The 25174-nt window shown below is 37.7% G+C and overlaps 2 protein-coding genes across 3 annotated transcripts; one reads left to right on the top strand and one right to left on the bottom strand.

The window, feature by feature from the left end:
* Positions 1–98: 98 nt before the first annotated feature.
* LOC132704352 (bestrophin-2) lies at positions 99–6252 on the top strand. Of its 2 annotated transcripts, XM_060674299.1 has the most exons (11): positions 99–435; positions 491–601; positions 655–826; positions 885–1087; positions 1886–2054; positions 2130–2321; positions 4321–4857; positions 5454–5578; positions 5632–5796; positions 5858–5879; positions 5947–6080. In XM_060674299.1, exons 1-10 carry the CDS (start codon positions 365–367, stop codon positions 5877–5879), a joined length of 1767 nt encoding a protein of 588 aa, XP_060530282.1. In that variant the 5' UTR covers positions 99–364; the 3' UTR covers positions 5947–6080. The 2 variants fall into 2 exon arrangements, with proteins under 2 accessions (XP_060530282.1, XP_060530281.1); XM_060674298.1 differs by lacking the exon at positions 5858–5879 and having other exon boundaries at positions 101–435; positions 5947–6252.
* A 17-nt stretch (positions 6253–6269) lies between these two features.
* On the bottom strand, positions 6270–24846 carry LOC132704353 (fasciculation and elongation protein zeta-2). Its single transcript, XM_060674300.1, has 6 exons — positions 24357–24846; positions 10659–10761; positions 10180–10447; positions 9789–10115; positions 7509–7574; positions 6270–7447 (listed from the first exon to the last, which is right to left on the bottom strand). Exons 1-6 carry the CDS (start codon positions 24779–24781, stop codon positions 7431–7433), a joined length of 1206 nt encoding a protein of 401 aa, XP_060530283.1. The 5' UTR covers positions 24782–24846; the 3' UTR covers positions 6270–7430.
* Positions 24847–25174: the final 328 nt, after the last annotated feature.

The following is a 25174-nucleotide window of genomic DNA, read 5'->3' as shown; positions in this document are numbered from 1 at the left end:
AAATTTAAATATCTGTGGTAACGAGACACACTTACCCTTTTATTCTATGGCCGTTAATTAATACTCATATAATAGTTTTGTCTATGGTTTGCTCGATGGGAAAAAAGGTTTATTTGTCCTTGGTAGTATTTTTTTTCCAATTGGAAAAAAGACCACATCGTAAGGATATCGTAACATTAGTTACAATTCTGTGGTGGCCGTAAGCCTTAAGGACGTAACGAAGTAATTCGATAAAACTCATGAAGAAACTGGAACCGCCATATAGAAATGATTCTTTCTCGTGGGAAATTAATAGTTGCGCTCGAACTGTTGTGGCTGACTGTTGTGTGTATTTAAAACCGTAGATGAACTTGTATTGTTGAGCATGACGGTAACATACACAGGGGAAGTTGCCACATGTAGGGGTTTGGGATGTTTTTTGAAGCTTTTAGCAAGGTGGTTATCCATTTTTGCTTGTTTAAAGCTTTAAAAATGTTTTCTTTGTTTTTAGGTGGAAAGGCAGCATTTACAAATTAGTATGGATGGATTTGATCTGCTTTTTATTGATTTATTATGGTTTAAATATAATCTATCGCTTTGTTTTAGACAAATATGGCCAAGAGTAATGTGGTTTGCAATTTGTATATTTTCATGGCCTCATTTTTGCGGTTTTAGATTATTCGAGACTGTTGTGAGTTACTGTTATGACTTTGGTAGTTTAATACCATTGTCCTTTGTTCTTGGTTTCTATGTATCTGTTGTGATGACAAGATGGTGGAATCAGTATACCGCTATACCATTCCCAGACCCACTGGCTGTATTTGTGAGCGCAACTGTACATGGTCAAGTAATAAATTTTCTTTTATTGTGTGATCGAAGGGCTCAAATTACTTTTTTGGCCATAGGATGAACGGGGTAGGGTAATGAGAAGAACCATTATGAGATATGTGTGCCTTTGTGTAACAATGACGTTTACAATGATTTCTCCCAGAGTTAAAAAGAGATTTCCTACTCTGGATCACTTCGTAGATGCTGGCTTGCTTCATCGCAGCGAGAAAGAGATTATGGATGATTTAAACAGGAAATTTCCCAAATATTCCAAGCACTGGTAGGTTTTTCTGCTAATATGCATTTTTTCCCATCAGTTGTTTTTATTCCCAGTTTGTTTTGTGATTTTGCCACTATAAAATTAGGGATGACTCATCACTTTTACAAGGTAATGAATCATTCATGGCATGGGCTATATGTAAAAATATTTTCATTTTTCTGTGAGATAATTATCAGAATTTTAAAAGTTGATCATTGTTATCTCTTCTCACAAACTCTGTCATAAACGAAATCTGAGTGACAATCTATGTAATCCACAATTCTCGCAAGAAACCTTGGCGGCATTTAAACTGTTTGCGTTTAATTAGCAAAATTACTTAACTACGCCTATATGTCAGTCAAGTTGTTAAGGACACCTTTCATTTTATTTATTCAAAATTTTACTACCCGCTTCTGTTTAAACACCGTTTTTCCAATACTTCCGACATTCTTTCTCGCCGATAATTCGTTTTCTAATGAAATTAGCCTTAAAATTATTTCCCGCATTTCGTAGAATTTTTCGTCTGACAATTTTCTTGACCCTTTAGTAAACGGTTACGCAACATGTCGGTATTTTTGGAGATGACGTCATCGCCAACAGATTTTTACATCTCAAGTGAATGGGTACTAAAAAAACGCGACATGAACGTGGGCCCAATCAATGCAATATTGATGTGGTGGTTTTTACGCGTCGAAATACGAAATTGTTTTGATTGCTAACATTTATCTACCGTCGCGGCACGTCGATAAAGACATTTTTGGCAAGAAACGCACCGCGCGTCCGAAAAACGTCCGCAACTTGTAGTGGACAGGTTTTTAGGTTACCGATCGTGTGGGCGTCTAGTATAATAACAAGGGCGCGGAAGGAGGGGCGGATCAGGGACGATTTCGCCGTGAAAACTCTTATAGACGAGCTGAACAAGTTCCGGGGCAAGTGCGGGCTGTTGCTAAGTTACGACAACATTAGTGTGCCGCTGGTTTACACGCAGGTACAAAATGACTCCTGCGCGCAGCGCTGCGGGTTCATCTGTCACCACTTTTTTTTTTGCTTCACGCCTACCTAGGTGGTCACGCTCGCAGTATACAGTTATTTCATAACGACCCTGATGGGTCACCAGTGGGTGCAAAATAGCAAGTACAAGTTCGACCTGTACTTTCCTGTTTTTACCACCTTGCAGTTTTTCTTCTACGTCGGCTGGTTGAAGGTCGCGGAGAGCCTGATTAACCCCTTTGGTGACGACGACGACGACTTCGAGGTATAATCTTGGTGTGAATGAGTGACGAAGGAGTAAGTATGCGTGTGTGCGACAAAGTGTAAGTGTGTGTGTATGCGTGTATGCGTGTGTGCGTGAGAGAGAGAGAGAACTAACCAGATTCAAGGACAATGTTTATACAGGGTGTTATTTTACTAATATATAATCTAATTAGTAAATATGAACTCAACCCTGAGCCAAATCGAATTTTTCTTCGGTTCAGGGCAAGAAACGGCTATTTTTCGTAATGTTATCCGGTTCAAGAGGACGATTCGATTATCTGTCAGACAATGTTGCGAAAAAATCAGACCGTGTTTGCGGCAAATAGTTCATGTCTACAAAACTAAATAACATTATGGTTCTTGTGTGTTGTTGTTAGGACGCGGGTTATGTTTTGCTTACAAACTCCGTGATTTCAATTAATTAGTAAGGAGTAGCCAAATGTCTAAAATAAAGCACGTTACTTTAAATCTGCAATTGTCTGAAATGATAAATCGAATTGAATTAGGAGAAGTGTTAGATCTATTGCTGATAAATATGGTGTCGGAAAATCCACGATTTCTGGATCAGCAGAAAAATTGTCAAACTTACCGGATATCTTGAAATGGAAAAGGCATTGTTTTGTATTTGGTTCTTCTGTTTTCTAAATTCACTTTGTTTATTAGGTATTTGTTTGTTTATGTCACTATGTAGATACGGTACATGTACACCGTGTGCCAAATAAAACGATCCACTATACGATCTGGAAAGATACGAAAAAAAGTTTCTTAGACACTCCTCAAGATTTAAAATATCATAATTTTGTTGATACAGAGTGTCCCAAAAGTGTCCTTCCAACATCAACTTTGTTATTTTAAATGGAACGCCCTGTGTATTTAGACATTTTTTGAATCCTTGGTTAAAATAAAGCTTTCTTTCTTAAAAAAATTACATTTTTGTATTTCTATGTTCTGAAAGGCTTCTAAAAAATTGACCCAACCATTAAGAAATAAAATAAATAGAATGCCCTTTTTCGAACCTTTGAAACAGTCACTTTTGGTTAGTTGAATAATGAATAATAAATAATCTTTGGTTATGTAATCAAATCTTTAATAACAGCAGAACATTAATATGCGTAATTAGGTTTAAAATGACTGTGAAGATGCTATCCGCCGCGCTATCCTAAAGGGCAAATCGTCAATAAGTAAAACAAAATAACGACGAACCAAAAAAACAAATACGTTTAGAGAACATTCAGTTTGCACAACAATAAATGTGTTTGCGAGTTTGTGAATCAGTCAGAATTTATTTGCGATTATGAACGACATTGTACCGCTATTTTGGTTTGCGTTTATTCTTCAGTATTTGATTGGACTATTTTTTGTCGTTTGAATTTATGATATTAGTAATGTTTGTATGTGCCTAGGTTGTTAGCAAAAATTCATCTAGAACCATTTGTCGTGTGAGCCGCTTAATCATATTTAGGCGTATGGTGGCCAAATTTTGAATGAAATGCAAAATAATGAAACCACTTTTTTGGAGTTTGAATTTATTTAATTTGCAATCTGCATGCTAACAGTTAACTGGGACTTCTTAGTAGTGTCGGTAGACAAATTAGTAAGATCGCTTAATCAGTTTTTTTTTTCATATTTGGATACATTAAACTAGTGTTGCCGAAATCTTGTAAACACTAACACTGAAAAATATATTTGTTGGGATTTCAATTTACGGGATTAGCAATGTTCGTTTAAAAATTCATTGCCTGGCTGATCGCTTTCATTATTTCACCCCGCCGAAAGATCAAATGGTACAAGCATTTTATACTAAATTTTTGTAGAAATTTTTCCAGAAAATCAGGCGCTAGCCGTTAGCGTCGCTCGAATTTGAGATTCATTGTTTAAATTACATGATCTCATTTCAATAACACCCTGTATAAACATGTCTCCCAGATACATGCCATTAAAGTTTTCAAAAGATATTTTTATGGAACAGACCCTATGTATAATAGATATATACTAATCAGGTCAACTGGATGGTCGATCGGAATCTCCAGGTGTCGTATCTGATCGTGGACGAGATGCACCACGACCACCCGGAACTCGTCAAGGATCAGTACTGGGACGAGGTGTTCCCGCAGGAGTTGCCGTACACGGTGGCGGCCGCTCAAGCGGAATCGATGCGAAATACTCACCCTCTGCCGTCCACGGCCAACATCGCTGTCAAATCGGACGACCAAGAGCTGATTACCCCGTCGTCACTGAAAATCGACGGTATGCAGGCCTACGTAGATAATATGCAGAGCGGGCCAATCATGTTTTCTGCGAAGCAGAGCGTCAAAAGTAGGAAGGGCTCGAAAAATAGCTTGGTCGGCGCCTCGGTGCCGGACTCGATGCCTCGAGTGGCATCGGTCACCGGTATATTGAAAAGGTTCTTCAGTAGGGAGGAGACCAAAGGCGAGCCGCCCAGCGGCGGCGGGGACGTCCAAGAGATGAACAACCTAGTGCCGCGGGAACGCTATGGCGGTAGCAGCAAGAAGGTCACTGACGAGGTCATTGAGGAGGCAAGTTCTTTTTATACGTTTGAACTACTCGGGCGAAGCATATACAGGGTCCACCATTATTATTAACACAGAATGTTGAAAAAAAAAACGATTAAAATAAAATTGAAAAAACTGGCAGAAGTCATTTTTTAAAAAGGGAAACCACCTTTTTTTAATAATATAGTTTTTGCCGTTAAAATTTTTCCTACTTGTTCTGCTCTTTGCTCTGAAAAATACTTATATGTTGTAAGTTGCAATATAAAAAATATTGTCAATAACTACGCGGGCATGCTTAAATGACTAATAATAAATAAAATACAAATTTCGCAAGGTAAATAGGAGGAATGAGAGGAATTTTTTGTTCTTGCGGTGTTATTGTCAATCTACCACAGTCCTCCGCACAGATGAGATACTTAACGTGTCAAGATTCGACGTGTTAAGTTAGTTTCAACTAGTCGAGAGTATGTATACGTAGAACCAGTGATCACGGGGTGTTTCGCATAGATACGACTCTCGAAAATCAAGGTACATTTGAACTCGATGGGTACGCCTATTTTGCTCGGCCTTCGGTACATTCGAATTACACGAGGTATGCCAATTCGTCGTTTTGCCAACAGGTGGACGAACAAACGACCCTCACGTCGCAACGGTCCGAGACCCGTCCCAGCGTGATGACCGTGTTCGGGCCTCCGCCCCCTTCAAATCCGATCAACGTACCTCACGCGAACAGTTTCACAGGGGGGTGAGAACGCGTGCGCGTTAACGCAAAGCGACGCGACAACTTTTGTATTGCAGCCGTTCGAGCGGCAGCGTGTACGATCCCTTCCCCGACATTTCAAGATCCGCCCCTGGTGGAGCAGACACTACGGACGCCATCAGCATCGGATCAGAGACGGACAACGATGCTGACGACGACTTTGAAAGCTTGAAGAGGAAGAGAGACGAGGAAAGGCTGAGCAGGTTAGAGACGGTCCGATTTAAGGGGCGGGGTATCTTTTCTATTCTTGTTTTTTTTTCCAAGACTGCACTCGATCCTAAATTAGGTAATTAGTTATTAGCTTGTACGATTAAAGTAACATGCTGTTTAGTACAATTTTTTGCGTTCTGTAGATTGAAGTTGAACCTGGCGCGGTCAGTGAGCTCCAGGCATGGCGATGAAGAAGGGGAGCTGCTGTTACGACGCAGGTCATCGTCGTCGATGCCCCAGACGCCAGTGTCGCCGCCCTCTCGCGTCGACCCTGGGCTGGATATTTAGTCAATTTTAAATACCCCAAAGTATTAAATTAGGTTAGAAGTGATTTATATGCGCGTCGGCAGACAAATTGTGTCTCGAGGATCTTTTTGAATACTTCTTTTTTTGTTTCTCTCGACAACCGTGTTGTTTTTTAAACCTTTTCCTGGGAGTGGCGAGGGGAGTTAAATAAAAGTGCCGCTTTTTACACAGTTTTATTCTCGACGAAACACTAAAAACATTTACGCACGGGCGGATGCGCCCGTTTTTCCTTAAATATACAGAAAAATATTTATGTTCATATAAACATCGAAGGAAATTTGTACAAGGTCGTACACCGGGCGTTTGAAATTGGACTCTCAACCTTGGCATCTCGGAAACAGACTTCTGCACAAAAAGTTCAAAAACTCGTATAGTTTTCCCGCAATATTCTTCTAAATAGATCGTATCGATGAGATCTCAACGCCGAGATTCCAATGCGAAACGCCCCGTACATAATATGGCAAGAGGCGTGTTACGAAATTATCGCAAAGTAAATGCGAGAACACGGTACGAAACGTATGGGACAACGAACAACCGCAGTGAAAGACGGTAGTTCAAGCGTCCCGCAGCGGGCGAAGCGATTCTTTTTTTTTAACTAAGCTAAACGGCTGTTGTTTGACTAGAGCGTAGGGGTGGAGAACGAAAAGGGACGAGAGAGGGACCCGTTCAAAAATAACGTCTGCGCCCCAAAACTATCTATGTGTGGACGTGGTTCGTCCTCCCGTGTCGGAAGCTTTCCGCAGCAAACCTCCGAAAATATAGGCGTTTAAAATTTTCAAAATAAGTGTCAAAATAATTCTAAAAAATGGAAAAGCACAATGTGACCAAGCAAAACTTTTTACATTACGTACCACACACAGCCACATACGCATACATAAAATTCTTGCAAAATCATTGACTACAAATAAATCAAACACAACGTTCACGCTATATCGTGCGTATATATTTGCCAGTTGCGCGCATAGAACATTGAGTTTTAATCATGTCTTTGTCGCGCGAGAAGAACTATGCAATTTTAGTAAAGGGTAGTGCATCCCTCTTATTGGCTAACTTGCACAAGAAATGATCGATGTTGGCGGCAAAAGAGAAAATTAAATGGCAACACCGTCGAAAAACTGACAGGAGATGGATCAATCTAGATGAATTAAGTGCGCAGACGCGCAGCTCGCTAGTGTATACGCACTCCTAGACGCTAATACAGTATTCAAAATTCGTTTTACTGAACGGGAACGATCCGTCTCGTATATATATTTTTCAGAGGTCTGTGCGCGTTACGCTAAAAATAACGCCAACGAAGATTACTTTAAACGCTAAGGACCGCTTACGTTGGACATATGACTGAAACAAAGGGCGATTATTGAACAGACATCTGAGTTACGTTTGAACTACTTCCGCTTACCTTTCAGTATATAATCGGTCAACAGAGTCGGAACGGTCGGGCTGTCTTCGTTGATTGCTTTCAAAACTGTAAAAAAAACCGAGTAAGTAATAGTTATGCATCAGGTACTGTGCGAGAATAATTAAAACAAACAAAACTAAACCAAAAACAAATACAAAGGCAATAGGGAAGTAAAGTTCTAGCATACATCTAAAAAAAATAGTTTGCGCAAAAGAGGCTGCAGTTCCGTAAAAATATAAAATTATAAAAAAAGTAAACATAAAAAATTAATAAATTTAACAAAAAAAAGTTACTATGAGCAAAAAATGTTAGTCAGATAATCAAAATAAAACTGTTTGGTCTATTGTGTCCGAAATAAACGGCGAAGATTAAGAACAATGATAATATTATTAAGGAACCGGTAGCATTTATTGAACTGAGATTGGTTTTACTTGATGAAAATCTATTTATCAAAATAAATAAGAACTAAAAGTTCAGATTTTCACGAAATTATATATTTTGACATGACAATTGTTTCGATAACACCGTGTCTTTATCAAATGTAATATCTACAAACTACCTGCTACTATATATACCGAAAAATGACCGTAAAACCTTAATTAATGTTGTGAGAATTTAAGTTCAATAAAGGAGAGGTATTTAAATTTAATTTATCGTTAGGCAATACATTCTTGTCCTAAAATTTATAGAAATTTACAGAAACCAGAAACGCATTAATGAACATAAAAGAGCGTTTAAAAACAATAGCCTAGATTTTAATTATGCTACACACTTAAACACAGAAAAACACCTTTTTGAACGACAATTTTGATATTTTACATACAGCCACAAAAAGTAGAAAATGAAATTTATTGGAAGCCATGGAGATTAACAAAATGAGACATTCAAATAATTGCTTAACTTTCAATTAGATTTAAATACCTCTCCTTTATTTTGAACTTAAATTCTCACAACAACATTAAGGTTTTATGATCATTTAAAGACTTGAATTATCATGTCAAAATATATAATTTCGTGAAAATTTGATCTTTTAGTTCTTATTTATTTCGGTAGCATTTATGAACTTTTTTTATGGAAGCTCCTAATAAAATAGTTGACAAAATTAAGACGTCATCTGAAACGCACAACAATTCATTGCTATATATAATTAGAAGTTACTCTGAAAGCATGTACATTAAACCATTCTCTCAAGAGTAAATATCAAAAATAAAATCAAAAACAAAAATTCTTATGGCCATGGCCTTTTGTAATATTTAAAAAGTGTGCGACTATATCCTGAGTCCATTGACCTCATTGATAAATGCATCATTAGCAAAGGGAGTTTTTCCTACAGCGTGTTAAAAACGGCGACAGGCATTCTGCAGAAAATTATCGTCCAATAGCGATTATTTCAATAAAAACAAAATTTTGGCTGGAAGTCAGCACGGTTTCAGAATTGGTGGATCAAATCAACCAGCGATTCATTCATTTTTGGCGTACGCTGTCAATTATATTGAGTCTGGAGAGCACCCTGCATTTTGTGATTTTAGCAGGGCGCTTGCGTATGAAGCATGAAATTCTATTGAATAGGATGGAACAATACGGAATACATGGAATAGGTCTAAACTGGTTTAGATCGTTCTTAACAAATCGTAGGCAGTATGTTGAGATAAGGCGGGAAAAGTACAATTTGTGTCAAATTAAAAAATCCCAAGTCTAATCGGTCGATAACTAATAACTGCGTATTAAGGGACATTTCATGTTCTGCGACGAACTGTATATTGAGGCATTTTTTTTCCGAAAAAATTTGAGATAGTAAAAGAAAAAAAAATATTACGCCCATAAATTCAAAAAAGAGTATTTTATTCAAGCAAGTGGGAAGCACATTTAATTACATATTCTTTTTTACTTGTCAGTGCAATATTATTTGTTTTTTTTTTTTAAATTTTGCTTCTTTTTCTCTTCTTAATAGGGCATGTCAAACTGTTTTTATTTTTATGCAACATCAAAGATAAATTTCAAAAATCAGATTCATTTGACGTGAAAAGGTGTATAGCGCAAATGGATTATATCTTTTGTGTACATATCATAACATCACATCGTTTTACTTTATGTTATTATTAATAATAGAAATATAAAATTTTATATCACCTTCAAGATTTTTGGCCTACCCCCATAGTAAATTTCGAAAAAAGAGGCAGAACTCTCATAGAACCCATTTTATTCCGTCGAATAGTGGGGAGAAGTGTGGTTTTCAACTTGCTAGAGCAGAGCTTCATTCGCAAGGAGCGAATAACTTACTCTTGATGAGAATCTGGAGGGTCTGGTTGTCGGGCGGACCATTATCTATATGGTATGGGATGACGGTGGTCAAGTACTTGGGATCCGGTGCGCCGGGCGTCCTCGCCGAGTTGCCCTTCGAATTCCGCTTCCTTTCCACGTGAAACTGCCTCCGTTTGTTCTGGACCGCCAGCAGTAGCGATATGAATGTGTTCTTCAGCTCTTTCTCATACTCCAGCTCGTCGCGGAAAGCGAGTTCGGCAATCAGCGTCTCGGAAAACTCCCTGATCAGCACCTCCAGCTCGAGGAAGAGTTCGTTCAGCTGTGACAGGCTGAGGTCGCGCAGTTCTAAAACATGAGACGACCTCGTAACGACAAAAACCAGGGCCTCCCTCTTTAGTCCAATAATTACTGTCTTCGTATAGCGGCGAGCTGAGCACTTCCTTGGCCTTCTCTATGACCTCCTTGTTTTCCAGCATCAGTGAGTCCCTGGCAGACTCGTCCGGGGAGCTTTCCTCCTGCATCATGTCGTCGATTTCTTGAATCACCTCGTCCGCGGTTTTTAAGGGTTCGACGTCGGGGACGAGACCACCTAGAATGAGCGCGTGCATGTCCAGGTCGCTGGCGACGGCCTCGTCTTCGGACGAGAGATCCAGGTCATCGTCGGGGGTGATCGGTTGCTGGCGGATGACAAATTGAACTTGGGTAAAGGTCGCTGATTTATGGTCCGCAAATGTCATGGATTCGCGAATACTATACTCCAGAGGACAGACGGTAAACAGTTTAAATAATTCTAATGCGAATAACATCTATTACGATCATTCTACCGTCATTGCGATCGCGACAGCTAGATAATATGCTGAAAACGAACGACCCAAAAGATTTGTTTACCTGTTCCAAATGCAGTGCCTCGATCTGCAACTTTCTGGCATACGATTTCGACCAATCGATAGGCAAAATGTTTCCGAAATTGCCCGTGATCGTCCACCACATCCTGAAATCCAAGAAAAAGAAAAAAAATTTAATTACATTTATTATTAACAGATCAGTTGCGATTGTGTAGGTGTAACTCATACCAAGTAAACTTTTTGTCACGTCATCGATAACATATCATCGTTAACCAAGGAAATATTCGGCGCCGGACTAAACCAATTGGAATTTAAATTTTCTGTTCGTGATTCAGTCGGTAGGTACCAATACTCTAAAAAACTTGAAGTTGCCAAATCGCTTTGTTGATATCTTCGATTGCGTTGGTTTCCTTGGACTGAACTTTGATTTTTTATAACGGTACTTACTATTAATAGTGACAAGATAACAACCAGAGAAGTGTTAAAACTACCAAAGTTGATACCAAAAGGTGATAATTAACATGTTCACATATTAACACGTTGTATTATAAGTAGGTGCAAATGAAATGCTATTTAAATATATCTTACTTCATGTTAACAATAAAAATGGATTCATTGTATTGTATTGTATTTTCTTTAAAAACCCAATTTAACGACGGTCAATGGGCAATGAACTTTGGGGGGTTAGAAAAAAATCGGCTCTTGTAGAACTTGAAGGAACCATCTACCATTGTTATCGACAAGGGTGAAATTCAGAATTGGTTAACTGAACATAAATTCAAGTATCCAAACACAGTACTCAAATAATTAAAGAGTGGTTTAACAGGGCGCATGTAGTGGACAGACAGGAGATAACCCCACTTAATATTTAGGGTAATGAATGTTACTGTTATGATTGACAAATGAGTAGATAAAATCTAGTTGTCAACAAATATCTATAAGATTAAGATTCGCTTATGTTGTAAGCAACTGTAGAGTATCCCAATTGTTCGAATTATGTTTATTGGTAAGGAAAATAGATAGCGCTAGTGCGCAGATCATCGTTTGCAGGCTGCACAGTCCGATATAAAGTGTAAAGCCGACTGACTACACACGATCCGGCAGGCCTGTCAGTTTGAACTGAATAATCCGCCTAATCATGTATATGTTCCGGTCTAACTGTCAGTTAAGACTGTTCAGGCGGACGGAGAAACGCATCTACTAAGCCGAGAAGTACTAACACGTCGTCGACTGACATTTCACCTTCGCCTGAACGTGTGTAGGGTGATCAGTCATCAGGTGGGCTGTTCAGTTCGAACTGACAGGCCTGCCGGTCGAGTGTAGCCGGCATAACACTCTCATTTTCAATCGCCATGTAAAATTTAAAGGAACTGACCGGCTTCGAAGAATTGTGTATAAAGTTTTTCTGTTTTCTAATAAAGTTGCATTCTGCGGAACTAGTGCCTCATGATTTAAACAGTGAGTTTGTTTCAATTATTCTATTCAATTAAAAGCCAGACACGGTAATCGCAATTTGCTTGACACGGTACTTGTAAAATAACCAATTTGAATTATGGAGGAGTTAAAGAAATTAAGAATCAAGAGCAGTCAATTAAATTCTAGCTTGACAAGAAATAAAAAAATTCTTGAAGCTTTAGATGTCCAAGCTATTGACAAACACAAATTAAGTTAAATTCGAGATTAGGAAAGAGTGCAGCCACTATTTGATGAATTTTCCCAATATCAGAATGATATAGAATGCCTAATTGAAAGTAGTGAAGACATTAGTGTATCGGTTGCACCCCAGCATGCGGAATACACCGAAAGAGAACTATTTGAAGCCGGATATTTCGGTGCAATTTCCAATGCAACATCGTTAAAGATATTGCCAAGAAAGTGGTCGTTCAGATTCGCAAATAAATGTTCCACAAAATTCAGGGTTTGCCTTTTCAATAAAGTTGCCAAAAATTGCGGGTTCTTTTGACAAGTATTTAGAATTTCGCGATGCATTTTCGTCAATGATAGATAAAAATCCGTCACTGGATACGGTACAAAAATGCTATTTACGCCCGCACCTTGAAGGTGAGACCGCTCAAATGATCGAATCAATGAAAGTAACAGAATTGAAATATAAGATCGCGTTGTCAATGTTTTTAATTATGTCCGAGGTTTAATTATTTGAGGTGCCATCAGTAGTTAATGAATTTCATGTCGATTTGCATAACCTTCCCGATACATTTAACAGCATGGGGTCAACCTACAAAAGAATGGCCACTTCTGTTAATCTATTTGCTTCCTAGTAAATTTGACGGCCGTACTGGGAAATTTATAAATGTCAAGATGGACTTCCTACCCTAGATGACATTAAAATATTTTTGAAAGCAAAATACGAATTATTAGAAAAATTAGAAGTCGCTTGTATTTATCAAGCATTGATGAAAATTATTCGTGTTTTTATTGTAAAGCTGCTTTCAATATTTAGGTGTCACACTGTTTTTTTAATTTCGACTGACAAAAAAGAATGACAGAAACAAAAAAGTTAAAGCTCTGTTTAAACTGTTTGAATCCTAGTCACAGTGTTCACGAATTAAAAAAAGCACCGTATAAAAATTGCTCGAAACACTTAATAGTTTATTGCATAGAAACGGGCAAACAAATCTGGCTGATCACAACCATAGTAGGCCCAGTCTGGATGGCGGCGGCAACCTGCCGTGAAGTGCGGCGCGGTCAACGCAGCAAAGCGACGCAGGACAAAAAAGAAGTGAAGGCGCGAAATACGAACGCATGGTAGTAGTCGCGACGCAAGCTCAAACAATGCAAAATTTCGAGAATTCTGGCAATTACGCGATATTAACAGCTGCGTCAGTTTTAGCCACAGTCAACTATTCTAATCGCAAAGCATCAATTTTATTAAATCCTGGATCGCAATCGAATTTTACAACTGGAATTTCTTGTCAAAAGATTAAGGCCAAGAGGCAACAACTAAATTTTGCGGTTACGGGCCTAAGCCAATTCTATTTCAACGAGTTGCAAAACTAAAATCAAGTTAAATTGGCTGAGCGGGAGATAAAACCAGCAGAAAACGTAATAACTCTACACCAGTGTCTTCTGCAGGAGAAATGGTAAAATATTTTGAAAATTAAAAAAAAGAATATGATGCCGCTATCTTATCTTGGCTCACGCAAAGACCATAAAAACATTTTCCGGAAGGAGACAAGTGATAACTAAGTTGAAAATTGCTCAAGTCATCGTGAAGCAGGAACTTTTGCATCATGAGGACCTGACAGTGGAAATAGTTCTCTTTACAGCACTTTATCACTAGTGCTGAGGCCTGAAAGTGGAGACCCCAGTTCTGTATCTGGATTTTCAGAGGATGTGTCTCAGCAGTCTCAAGGAATCGAAAACTTTGATATTTCCTTTAATTTACTCAGTGACAATAACATATATTAATAATAATTCCTACTTGTCTCGTTTAAAAATACATTACCTAATTTTTCTTTTTTTTTATCTCAATATAATGATAAGTCGTTCCTCAGCAGAAACAGCTTCACGATAATTTGAGTCAGATTTTCGAATGTCATTTGCGATAAGGCTCAAAATTTCATCAAAACACTCACTAGTCATTCTAAAATATATATAAAAGCGTTTTTCAATCAATGAATGAAATTCTCCATACTTGTTTCGTTCCAAGTTAATACCATAGACTCACTGTCTTTTTTTTCCCTAAAATCAAAAATCAGAACCAATCGTTTACTAATAAATAAATACTGAATACTTCACACTTCACATTTTCTTCAGCTTCTAAGGCAAGTAACAAAAGTGCCTCCTCAGATGATGAGTACATTGTCTTCTGGTTGAAAATAATTATATTAATAAATATAATTGAAAAAAATATATATTTCGTACGATTGATTCGCCGCGGTGTGAAGTACTAGACGAATTTCTCTGCCGCTGTCGAAGCGGAATTTTCGCTATCGCTGCCGTTGCGAATAATTCGCGATGGTTTGGGGGTACCTTTATCCCTAGACGAGGACGACGAAATATTTTTTTTAGCCAACGGTAGCACTTTAACAGGGGCAAATTCTGAATTAAAGGCATTTTTCAAATCTCATTCTGAAAAAATAAAACATGAACCAGCTAATGAAGGAGTAAACTGGCGTTTTATCCCGCCAAGAGCGCCAAATTTTGGAGGGATTTGGGAGACAGGCGTCAAGAGTTTTAAGTAACATTTGAAACCCATTATCGGAAATACGCATTTTAGTTGAGGTTGTAAATATGGATTCATCTGCCCAAATAATATCAGCAAGTGGTTCTCCATTAAATGTTGCAAAAAACTAACCTAATAAACATTGTAATCTCGTTGCTTTACTTTCTGTTTATTGTTTGTTCTTTTGATATCTAAATCTAAAGACGCATTTCAGGGATCTCTGCAAAATGCAACAAAATATTCAGTTGCTGTTCGTCATTGCATGCATATAATCAATATAAACCAGGGTCCGGTTTATATTGTTCAATATCTACCTTTCTAACATATCAATTTTTTCCTCTGTGGTAAACATGATACGCAAATAAGCGAATAAATTAAATTTATAAACAATAAATAAATAAATCAATATTGTGTCAAAAAATATTTGAATTATGATAGTAATTAACAACAAAACACGCGTCTAAGCAGGCAGCGTTCTAGCACTTGTTCTGTTCAAACGCCGTCATAGCCACCTTACACTAAATGAACTTATATTTCAACAGCAAATTATTTGTGATAGACAGAAATATTTCAAAAAGTAAAACTAATAGGCATATACAACGTTATATAAAATTGCCTTAATTTTGAATGCCAAATATGACAATATTATAAAAATAGGTAGTTTCCATTAAAAAGAATTTCATTTTTAATCTAATTTTTCGCGTGACATTTATTAATATTTATCGAAATTTTTTGTCTACAACAAAACTTACTCAGGTCAAACAATGAATGCTTTCGAATGAAGAAATTAGCAGACATTTTACGTCTTGCAACCGTCATTTTTCGCATAAAGAATTGAAAATGTCAAACATCGTTAGACTTAGGTAGAGGACATTATACACAAAATATGTCTAGCATTTTGTGTGGTATTAAAAAATGAAGTAATATACCAAGTGTTCTATTTAAACTAAGAAATTCGATACTCGCCCACGAAAAATGAAACACCCTGTATATACAACATTAAAATAAATTGAAGGTTTGTAATACCCAAATTAACTTTTGGCTCCATCACTGGAATAAGCGATTTCCGGTAAAGTTTTAATTTTAAGTTTTAAGTTTGTTAATCATTGTGCTGAATAAATTTTGCAAATTTACTAGTCTTTGAAAGTTAAATTATTATTGGTGCCATATTGTGACCAGCATGCAGCCTGCGCATGATCGTTATATTTCTTATGCTCGTCAAAGCTCTTTAGGTATTATTAATAAATGTAGGTTACAAAAAAATGAAAGAATACAAATATTCGTTTTTAACTTGTAAAGTTTCAAAATCCGAGTACCCGAGATTCTTGATACAGCTTTTATAGCATAAGTTCGAATTAAAATGTATCTTGGGTTTCGGGACCAATTTCGATACTGTCGGGCTGGTACCCAGAACTAGAATTAGGTCCCGCAGTTCCGAAAACTTTTTTGCGGGACTTTTTTGCAAACGCTATAGGAAAGAAATACAAAACCAAAAAAAAAAGATTTTTCTAAAATATTTCTTACCCCACTTTCGCTAATTTAATTTTGGTAGCTTCAGAGCATTATGGATCTAAATAAAATTTTATCCCATTGGACCGACTCTGTATCTTTAGTTGCTACCCAATCCAATTGAAAAAATGATCACATACTGCGAAGCAGTTATGAAAAATTCGACAAAGGAAAAAAACATGATTTTTTTAGGCAAAGTCGCATTATTCATGTTTTATCCCTATCTGAGCCTACGCTATTGCACCGCGTGGCGGAGAGGTCTTCGACCTTTTCGAATGAATTAGTGATGAGGCGGAAGAGGGGAGTAAATTTGCCCCCGGCACGACATGCACGTATAAAAAACTGGCCTCCCTAGAATTAGATGTAATGGAAAAAACTGATTTTTTTTTATTAAAAACCGGTACGAGGTTCAACAAAATACGGGCTGTATTGAGATGACGCCATACAATTGAAAGGATGTATCTAAACCTCGGCCTGTTGCCGCGGTCAGATCGACAACTATCAAAAAACCCGATGCTGCCAAACGACGAAAATTACTCCACCACCACAAAGTCCATAATTTTTAACTTAATTGCTATATTCCAAATTTTTGTGTTATTTGTCAAAAAAAAAAAGGATGGAATTTCATGAATACCAAATTGTCACAAAAAGTCAATTGTAGAAGCCGTTACAAACACTCTTTAAAAAATGAATGTTTGTAAGAAGACTATATAGAACCATTTTCAACAAAAGATATACCTAGTTCTACAATAACCTGGAAGCCTATACGTGCGAGTGTATAATCCAAGACTTAGTTAAAAATATACATGTGACAAAGTGCAACAACAAGTTACTTTCAAAAGAAATATAAAAAAATGAACATTGGAAAAATTGATTATTTTATTGTGTATTGTCATTATTAACCCAATTTAATATTACATTTAACATGACTGAATCGGAGCTTGTCCCAAGGGGAACACCGGAGAAAAGAGAGAGCCAAAACATGTTACAAAAAGGAAAAAAAATGAAACAGTTATTAAAATTTAATTCAATTTAATTATTCTGAAAGCAAAATTTGTTCTGTAATTTGGACTTTTACCACGCTAAGGTGTGTTAAAGCAAAACTGAAAAAAAGAATCAAATAAGGCAAAAACGACGCGTGGGATTAAAGCTGTGCTCTTGTAAATTCCTTATTGGGTAATTCTATATCTCGAGAAACCTGAGAATGTATCAACAGTCTACGGAAAAACAACAAAGGACATCACAGACTGGATATTATAGGTATGAAGAAACGGAAAACCGAAAGGAAAACCATTATCAGAAGCTTTTCACAGAAAGACATTTAATAATCCACAATAAAATCGGTGTAGATATAACAGTGGAAGAGATCAAGCAGATATCTCTAAAGGGAAGTGTCCCTATTGAATTAATAAAGTATACCCCTGGTAGAGCTATCGAGATTTTATTTGAAATATTTAAAACTAATGAAAGGGGATAAGGAAGGAAATAAAAAAGGAGTGTTACAGGGGTATAGTTCCGACGTTATCGGTACGGAGACTGTATGGACACATTATTAAAAAACGTCTGGAGGAAGAAATTGTTGAAATGAACGAGCAGGGTGGTTTTAGACGAAAAACATCGTGCACCTTTAAGAGAGCATACAAGAAAACAGGTTAAAATAGGAAATTGGTTGTCGAAGCCTTTTAAAACCAACAATGGTCTAAAGCAACCAACCAAATCTGTCTCGAACAAGCTCTACGTAAGTGCATGAAGAAACGTAAGAACATGAACGAATGTAAGAACATGGACATACATTTGAATGATGGACAACTAATATTAGCAGAGGACGAAGACGACGCCAGGTATATAGTTAGAAAATTGATTGAAAACTATAAGAAATGGAAATGGAAATAGAAGCGTAAACAATTGGACTTCCAACCCACCAATATTTGGGTGTAACGATTACACAGGATAGTCGAGCTGAAACAGACATTCGAATAAAATTAGGGCAAGTAGAAACAATTATCAGGCAACTAAACCCTTAGCTGTGGAGTAAGAATATAAAAGAAAAAATCAAAAAACAAATATATGAGACGATATTCGAAAGCTCTGTTACGTGTGCTGAAATAAAAACATACAGGACTTGCGTGGAAATGAATTTCCGCGAAAGTGCTGGTGTATCGAGATTTAGACCATATACGAAATGGGGTTGTAAATGAAAAATGCATGTGATAACTACCATTTTAAATAAAATAAAAGAAAAAAAAACGACTTTGCTATGGGCACATGGCACGAATGGAAGAGAATCAAATTTCAAAAAAGGCCTTTCAACCCTTGAACTCTTGCAACGAAGGAGAAGGGGAAGACTCAGATCGGGATGGAAGAAAGGAACCAGAACCGCTGTGGAAAAAAAGATGCTTAGAAGACGAAAGCTGGAGAGACAGAAGTTGGAGGATGAGATGTGAGAAACTGAACTAATACTAACTAACCAAATCATGGCAGGATAAAAATTTAAAAAGCACGAGGCAAGCTTTAATGGAAGCATGGTCCACTGCAATAGAAGCACCATCGGAAAAAATGAAAAAGATTACATTGGTAGCAAAAATGAATTTGGCGGTGGTGATTTAGTAGCATTTGAATCAAAACGGACTGAAGACTATTATGAAGATATGAAGGCTGATGTTTCTGAAGGCTACTTCTAGTAATTGTCTTCATTGACTCTTTTTAAATAAGAAACAATTTCAGAAATATATGTTACTGGAGATCGTACGAAATTTGTTATCGACAAAATGGCTTTAAAACGAAATATGTCTTCGCCTTCCGTTATATCTCTGACCCCATAGAATTGGTATGGACGCATGTAAAAGGGTTTGTAGCAAGGCATAACACTACTTTTAAAATGAGGGACGTTGCAAGAGGGAATTCAGGCCGTGAAAATTGCGAAAAATTGGGTGAGTGGGTCAAACACTGCGGACCCTCTTATTATTTCTCTGGACTCCAAATAAAAAGTCAATAGTAAGTAAATAGTAGATTTTTCTTAAATAATAATATTTATTACAAGTTATGTATTTTCAGAATTCTAATAAAAGACCTGTAGTAACGCCGGGGTGACATTATTCTCATTCATCTAACTCGTACTAGATTTTGTTTAAGTTGTCCACCCTGTTTAATGATCCCCATCATTGTGAATTTACACTTTATTGCTCTCTCGCCTTAATAGCCATGGGTTTTGTTTTAATGTGAACGTGGGAGCTGTCAGACGCCAAACCTATTTCTTGTGTCTGTATTTACAACATTAATTTCATTCTGAATATAAGTTTTTCGTTTTTGAATGAATTTAGACTTCTAGTGGAGCATTGAAACGGTTTGTCGCCATATCGACCGGCGAGTAAATTAGCTGCGACGAATCCGATAGTGTCCAAATGGGCCAAACGCTCTCTAAGCGACGATCGCTCATTGCAGAGTAGGCGGCAAAAACACCGGTAAAGCGAAAGCCGCTTAAAATTTAAGGATTACCTGCATACAAATATTCATCGTCGGTCGGAAACGCAAACACAGAAAAATCGCGTTTGCCTATTTTCAATTTTAGATTTCAGTGAGGCTACCCTGTGACGGAAAAATTGTTCATCTATTTCAAAGAAAGACGGTATTATTTTCATGAGTTTCATGATTGGTGATGTGGCGGTGTGTTAATTTTACTTTAAAAAATAGTTCGTCTGGCATCATTTGCTACTCAGTGCCTTTATGAATTCAACATTAAAGAAAAAATAAATTGCTTTCTTCATGGATGTCAGTCACTAAATATTAAATAACTATTATCCTAGTAGTTTTCTTTGTAAAAATTTTGACCTTTAGACCTACTTAACACGCTTTTGCAGAACTGCGGCAATATACTTGCAACAACCGCAAGCAACGTGATTTAATTATTTAATAAATAAGTTCTTATGCAGTGCAAACCGTAAAAATGCCCTTTAAGTTGTCGATACCTGCAGAAGACCCAATTAACATCACATTTAATAAAGCTTCGCCGTCTATCACAACTCCGGCTTTTAAATACAAAACCACCCAAGACAAACTAACCAAAACTGATAAGCAACAAGTTCAGTTGCCTGATAATTGTTTCTACTTGCCCTAATTTTATTCGAATGTCTGTTTCAGCTCGACTATCCTGTGTAATCGTTACACCCAAATATTGGTGGGTTGGAAGTCCAATTGTTTACGCTTCTACCATCAGATTTATTGCCTCCCCGCCGATACTTGGGTTGTTTCTAGATCGATCTTTAGGCCCCATTTCTTGTAGTTTTCAATCAATTTTCTAACCATATAGCTGGCGTCGTTTTCGTCCTCTGCTAATATTAGTTGTCCATCATTCAAATATATGTCCATGTTCTTACATTCGTTCATGTTCTTACGTTTCTTCATGCACTTGCGTAGAGCTTGTTCGAGACAGATTTGGTTGGTTGCTTTAGACCATTGTTGGTTTTAAAAGGCTGCGACAACCAATTTCCTATTTTAACCTGTTTTCTTGTATGCTTGTTCCGCTTCGCTTGCCCCGCCCCGCCCACCACCAATCGGCATAAATACAACCTGCGCAGGAGAAATCGTCAGTCTAAGTCCAACATCGGAGATGGAAGGACCTCTGAAGAAGCTCGCCACTCGTGCTAGAGAAACGTTAGGAAGTAATTCCAACCGACGACAGCCTTTAAACCCGAATCAAGATAATAGCTTATCAACGGGCCGCGAAAGCCTTAACCAATTTATTATCAAATATGTCCAAACAGCCACTTTTGTTGTCAGCATCGAAGAATAAATTCGCAAAAATCGCAGGACTGGATGTAAATTTAATGTAACTCCGCCGCAAGCGACTCCAATGTAAATACCAACCGCGTGACCTTGTCTAATTCGCGGTCGCGTCTGTTATTTTTACGAAAAATATGACCGTTATCGTGGGCGATCTGAGGCCCACTAGAATAAAGTCGAAGAAAATTTTTCTTTAATAAGTTTGCTCGTTTTACACTGAAGCCGTTCGTCAATTTCTTCGTCTTTAATGTAACAAATGTGATTCTTATACAATATTGAGGTATTTTAAAACTTATTTTTGACAGAATCGCTTGATTAATAAACTTGTTGGCGCGAATTTTAAGGGCGAATATGATCCTTGTGCTGCTTATTCCTTAAACTTAGTGGTAACTTGTGCAGCTGATGCTTCATAATTTTTTTACCATTTCAAAATATCGCCGGGAAATCTGATTACAGCATACAAGGTTAAAACTTAACAGTCTTAATCACTTAATCGTTGATCTGTTCGAAATGATGCAGGCTAGGCATTAGAATAAGAAAATCTTTTTAATGCTTCCAGAAAGAAGCTTCGGGATTCTCAAGCTGATTTGTCATCTGTGACACAAATGTATAGTTCTTTGGTATTATTTTTACAAGACATGAGGGACAAACAATATGAAGAAAAAGCCAAAGCACCATCTAGCCTTCAAAATTATTATCGTTATGACGCCTGTCGTAAAAGAATTTGGAAAATTCAGGCAGATGAGTCACGAGAGAATGAAAGAAATGAAAGAATATCTTTATCTGGATAAGAAAATTTTCGAACCAGCGTTTATTATCCAATTTTAGATACGCGGACGATGTATGTTCCGCGCAGGGAACGAATATGCAGTGTGTTACACTCTCGGAAGGTAAGGCGAAAGATTTTTTTCCACCTTGACAAGGGTAAAAGTAATTGATTACGTCGACGTAGTTGATTAATTAATCAATACGTATGGTTTATGGTGTTGTTATTTGTTTTGTTTAACAATTACACGTCAATAAAATAAAAATAATATCTAAATAGTGATAATGAATCCATAGAATTTCGTCTATTAAAAAGAGCGGCATATCAGGCAGGGCCTAGGGCGACAAGAAGGCTAAATCCGCAACTGCTTTTGCACTCATTCAGTATCTAAGTGCACAAATGAGAAATAATAGCGACCGAGTACAGATTCCCCTTCTCAACAGCACGAACAGCGGGAAAGGAGAAAAAATAATTATTCGAGAATAACAGCAAGGGAAAAAATATACAAAAAAAAGTACCCATATTTACATCGAACGGCGCCACTCTGGCAACATCGCAGACGTCAGAGTGCCAGTTTCGTGGGCGCCGGAAGCATCCCGACGCCGTCTACCATATCGACTCGAAATACGATGCGGCGCGATTAAGATTTTGTTGGCAGATGTGGGGTAGCTCGCTATTTTGTTACAACGTGTTCTAACATCTACTAATTAATAAACATAAAATCAAAACCGGCAACGCTGCTGCACTTTATATCCGTTTACCTGATTCATTAATACCCTGTGGCCGTCGAAAATTCTCACATGGTAAATTAATGTTCCTAACAAGGCGACATTTTTTACAAAGTTAGTAGTAGCACTTATAACGAATACGGTGTTTATGAGTTAATGTTAAAGGAACGTAACGTAGATAGAATGTACTGCGTTGTCAAAAATACAAATGCTCGTCCTTACACAGTGCTCGATATTAGCATTTTCGCCTCTTTAAATCATTAAAAAATATCAATAAACGCAAAACAGGCAATAAATTTTGTTTTCGTGAGTTCGCCGAAACGTTGAGACATATGGCGTTTAAACTGTTATTCCCACGCGTCGAACGAATTTCCATACGGCCTTGGCAAAAATTGGCGTAAATTAAACTCATGACCTAGTTGGTAATAAAAACACCCGCTGGATATAATATGAAGACCCTCGTTAAAGGGGTATTTCAAATTAAATGGGTTTTATCATTTCGATCACAAAAACCCCGATACGCTATTTAGTTACGGAGAAGATTGTCTCTACCCAATGCAGATGCCGATCGGGTTGTTTACACAACGTCATCGGCGATTTAAACTCATTTATTTTAATTCCACTCACTATTCGGCAGCCATAATTACCCCCCTCTCTTATTATCCACGGCCCTTTAAGTCAGGTAGAGTTGTGTCAATCGCGATTGATTCGGTCACTTTGACTCAATCACTTCATAGGGTCGAAAGACCGAATTCGTAACGATTCGTAACGATTCGATCACCTTATTCGCTCTCGCTGCCACCCTGAAGTGACCGAATTCAGGACGACCGAAGGACCGACCGTACCAAAACAAACGAATTCGCCGGAATACGATTCATTTGAACGGTTTAAGTTGCATGACTGAGACCGAAAGGAATGGGAATATTGTTATAATTATTCTATAGTATTGAGTTGCGAAATCGATTGGTAGATTTGCTTATGTGTTGAATTGAATATTGAATGAAATATCTATTTCCACACAGGTATTTAATTTAAACAAATTAATGTATTACTAGTACAACCCAATATGTAGCACCTATTTTGATAAAATCATGATTCAATAAAAAGCAGAACACACCTAAATATTATACTAACTAGAACAGAAAACATAACATATAGACACAACAATAATTCAAATTCAAATGAATCTGAATCGGTCGTTCGGACTGTTCGGATTCAGTGACTTAGGTTGGAATCAAAAAGTATTGATTGAAATGATTCGGTCCTTTTCGAAATCGGTCACTGATTCATTCGGTCCTCGTAAAATGAACGATTGACACAACACTACAGCCAGGTCACCGTTCCATAACATTTTATTAAAATCCTCTTCAATCGAGATCCGTCAATTCATATTATCGGCCGATCTCGCCATCTAACGGAAATCGCTTTAACCGCCACTCTCTATTATTAACGACGAAAACACGCGGGAAACTACCACCCCATTGTTTAAACAAAGTGATTCATACGATAACGTATCAAATAAATAACAGTTTATTTGTAATGACCGCCAGCGAGTGCCTTAAAAACGACACTGCCGCAAATAGAAAAACCGGACACGTCATATGATTCATTGATCCAATAAGGAAACCAAACATACACACACACTCCTACGGCGGGCGCAATTGGAATTAATTCAGCGAATGAATCCAGAGCGACGTGAAATTTTACGATAATGTTAACGATTCGTCAAAAAAGCATCTTTGTATTACTGCTATAAAAGATAAACCGACTCACTGGCATTCGTTCATGATCTCTTCTTGGGTCCGAACTTGAACCGGAGCCAATTTCTCCACCGACTCCTCGTAGTTACCGAAACACTTGGTGATTTTCTCGTCGAACGTATTGACCAAATCCTCTAGAGAGCCGGAAAAGGTTTCCGTAAAATTATCCGCCACCGAGACCGTGGTGGTAGTGGTGGTGGTGTCGCTCATGATCACATTCGATTTTGGCGGTATTACTTCCACGTTTGAGTTATTGATGAGATCTTCGTCCAGGGCCTGGTTCAGGTCTTTGTTTTTCTTGCTGGTGTTGATATTGTTCAGTTCGTTTTTTGCATTGACCGAATGGAATTCGGTAGAGCCCCATTCGTCGGATTCCTCGAACTGGGCGAGCGGCGCTTCAAATTTTAATTCAGCCATTTTTGTGGCCAAATCCCTCATGGCTTGACACACACGAAGCCCCGCGCGTTGAAACCAGATCACGACTGGCGGCAGACGCAGCAGTGTGCTGATGAACGCATCTTCCATGCCTGTGCGCACGCGCATTTCGTGGGTAATAAATTTTTATTTATTCGGCGGCTCAGTAAGGGAAAATCAAAATGCGGTTGATGATTCCTAGCAACCTGGGAGTAAACAATGTTGACGGTCTTCGAAAACCCAAATTCACACCGAAAGTCATATTTTTGCTCAGTTATGCAATCCGACATACAACAGCTGTTCGGATTATATGACCTAAATTTAGAGGTCGTGGACGGTAGAAAACTGCCCCTCTCTTATTTTGAATTCCGGCGTCGTCCCAAAGATGGCACCAAACGCCAAATAATTTCTGTACAC

The sequence above is a fragment of the Cylas formicarius genome, unplaced genomic scaffold (assembly GCF_029955315.1).
Source record: "Cylas formicarius isolate icCylForm1 unplaced genomic scaffold, icCylForm1.1 PGA_scaffold_7__23_contigs__length_41026272, whole genome shotgun sequence".
NCBI classification, from domain to species: Eukaryota; Metazoa; Arthropoda; class Insecta; order Coleoptera; family Brentidae; genus Cylas; species Cylas formicarius.
The sequence above is the reverse complement of the archived record's forward strand: the minus strand, read 5'-3'. Positions and strand labels throughout refer to the sequence as shown.

Excerpts from the sequence above, each read along its gene's own strand:
- LOC132704352 (XM_060674298.1), top strand. The coding sequence starts at position 365 with ATGACGGTAACATACACAGGGGAAGTTGCCACATGTAGGGGTTTGGGA. Across the intron at positions 1,088-1,885 it reads CCCAAATATTCCAAGCACTG|GTTACCGATCGTGTGGGCGT; the intron begins GTAGGTTTTTCT and ends ACAGGTTTTTAG. Across the intron at positions 2,322-4,320 it reads ACGACGACGACGACTTCGAG|GTCAACTGGATGGTCGATCG; the intron begins GTATAATCTTGG and ends TATACTAATCAG.
- LOC132704353 (XM_060674300.1), bottom strand. The coding sequence starts at position 24,781 with ATGAGGGATTTGGCCACAAAAATGGCTGAATTAAAATTTGAAGCGCCG. Across the intron at positions 10,762-24,356 it reads GAGATCATGAACGAATGCCA|GATGTGGTGGACGATCACGG; the intron begins GTGAGTCGGTTT and ends CTTGGATTTCAG. Across the intron at positions 10,448-10,658 it reads AGGCACTGCATTTGGAACAG|CAACCGATCACCCCCGACGA; the intron begins GTAAACAAATCT and ends GTCATCCGCCAG.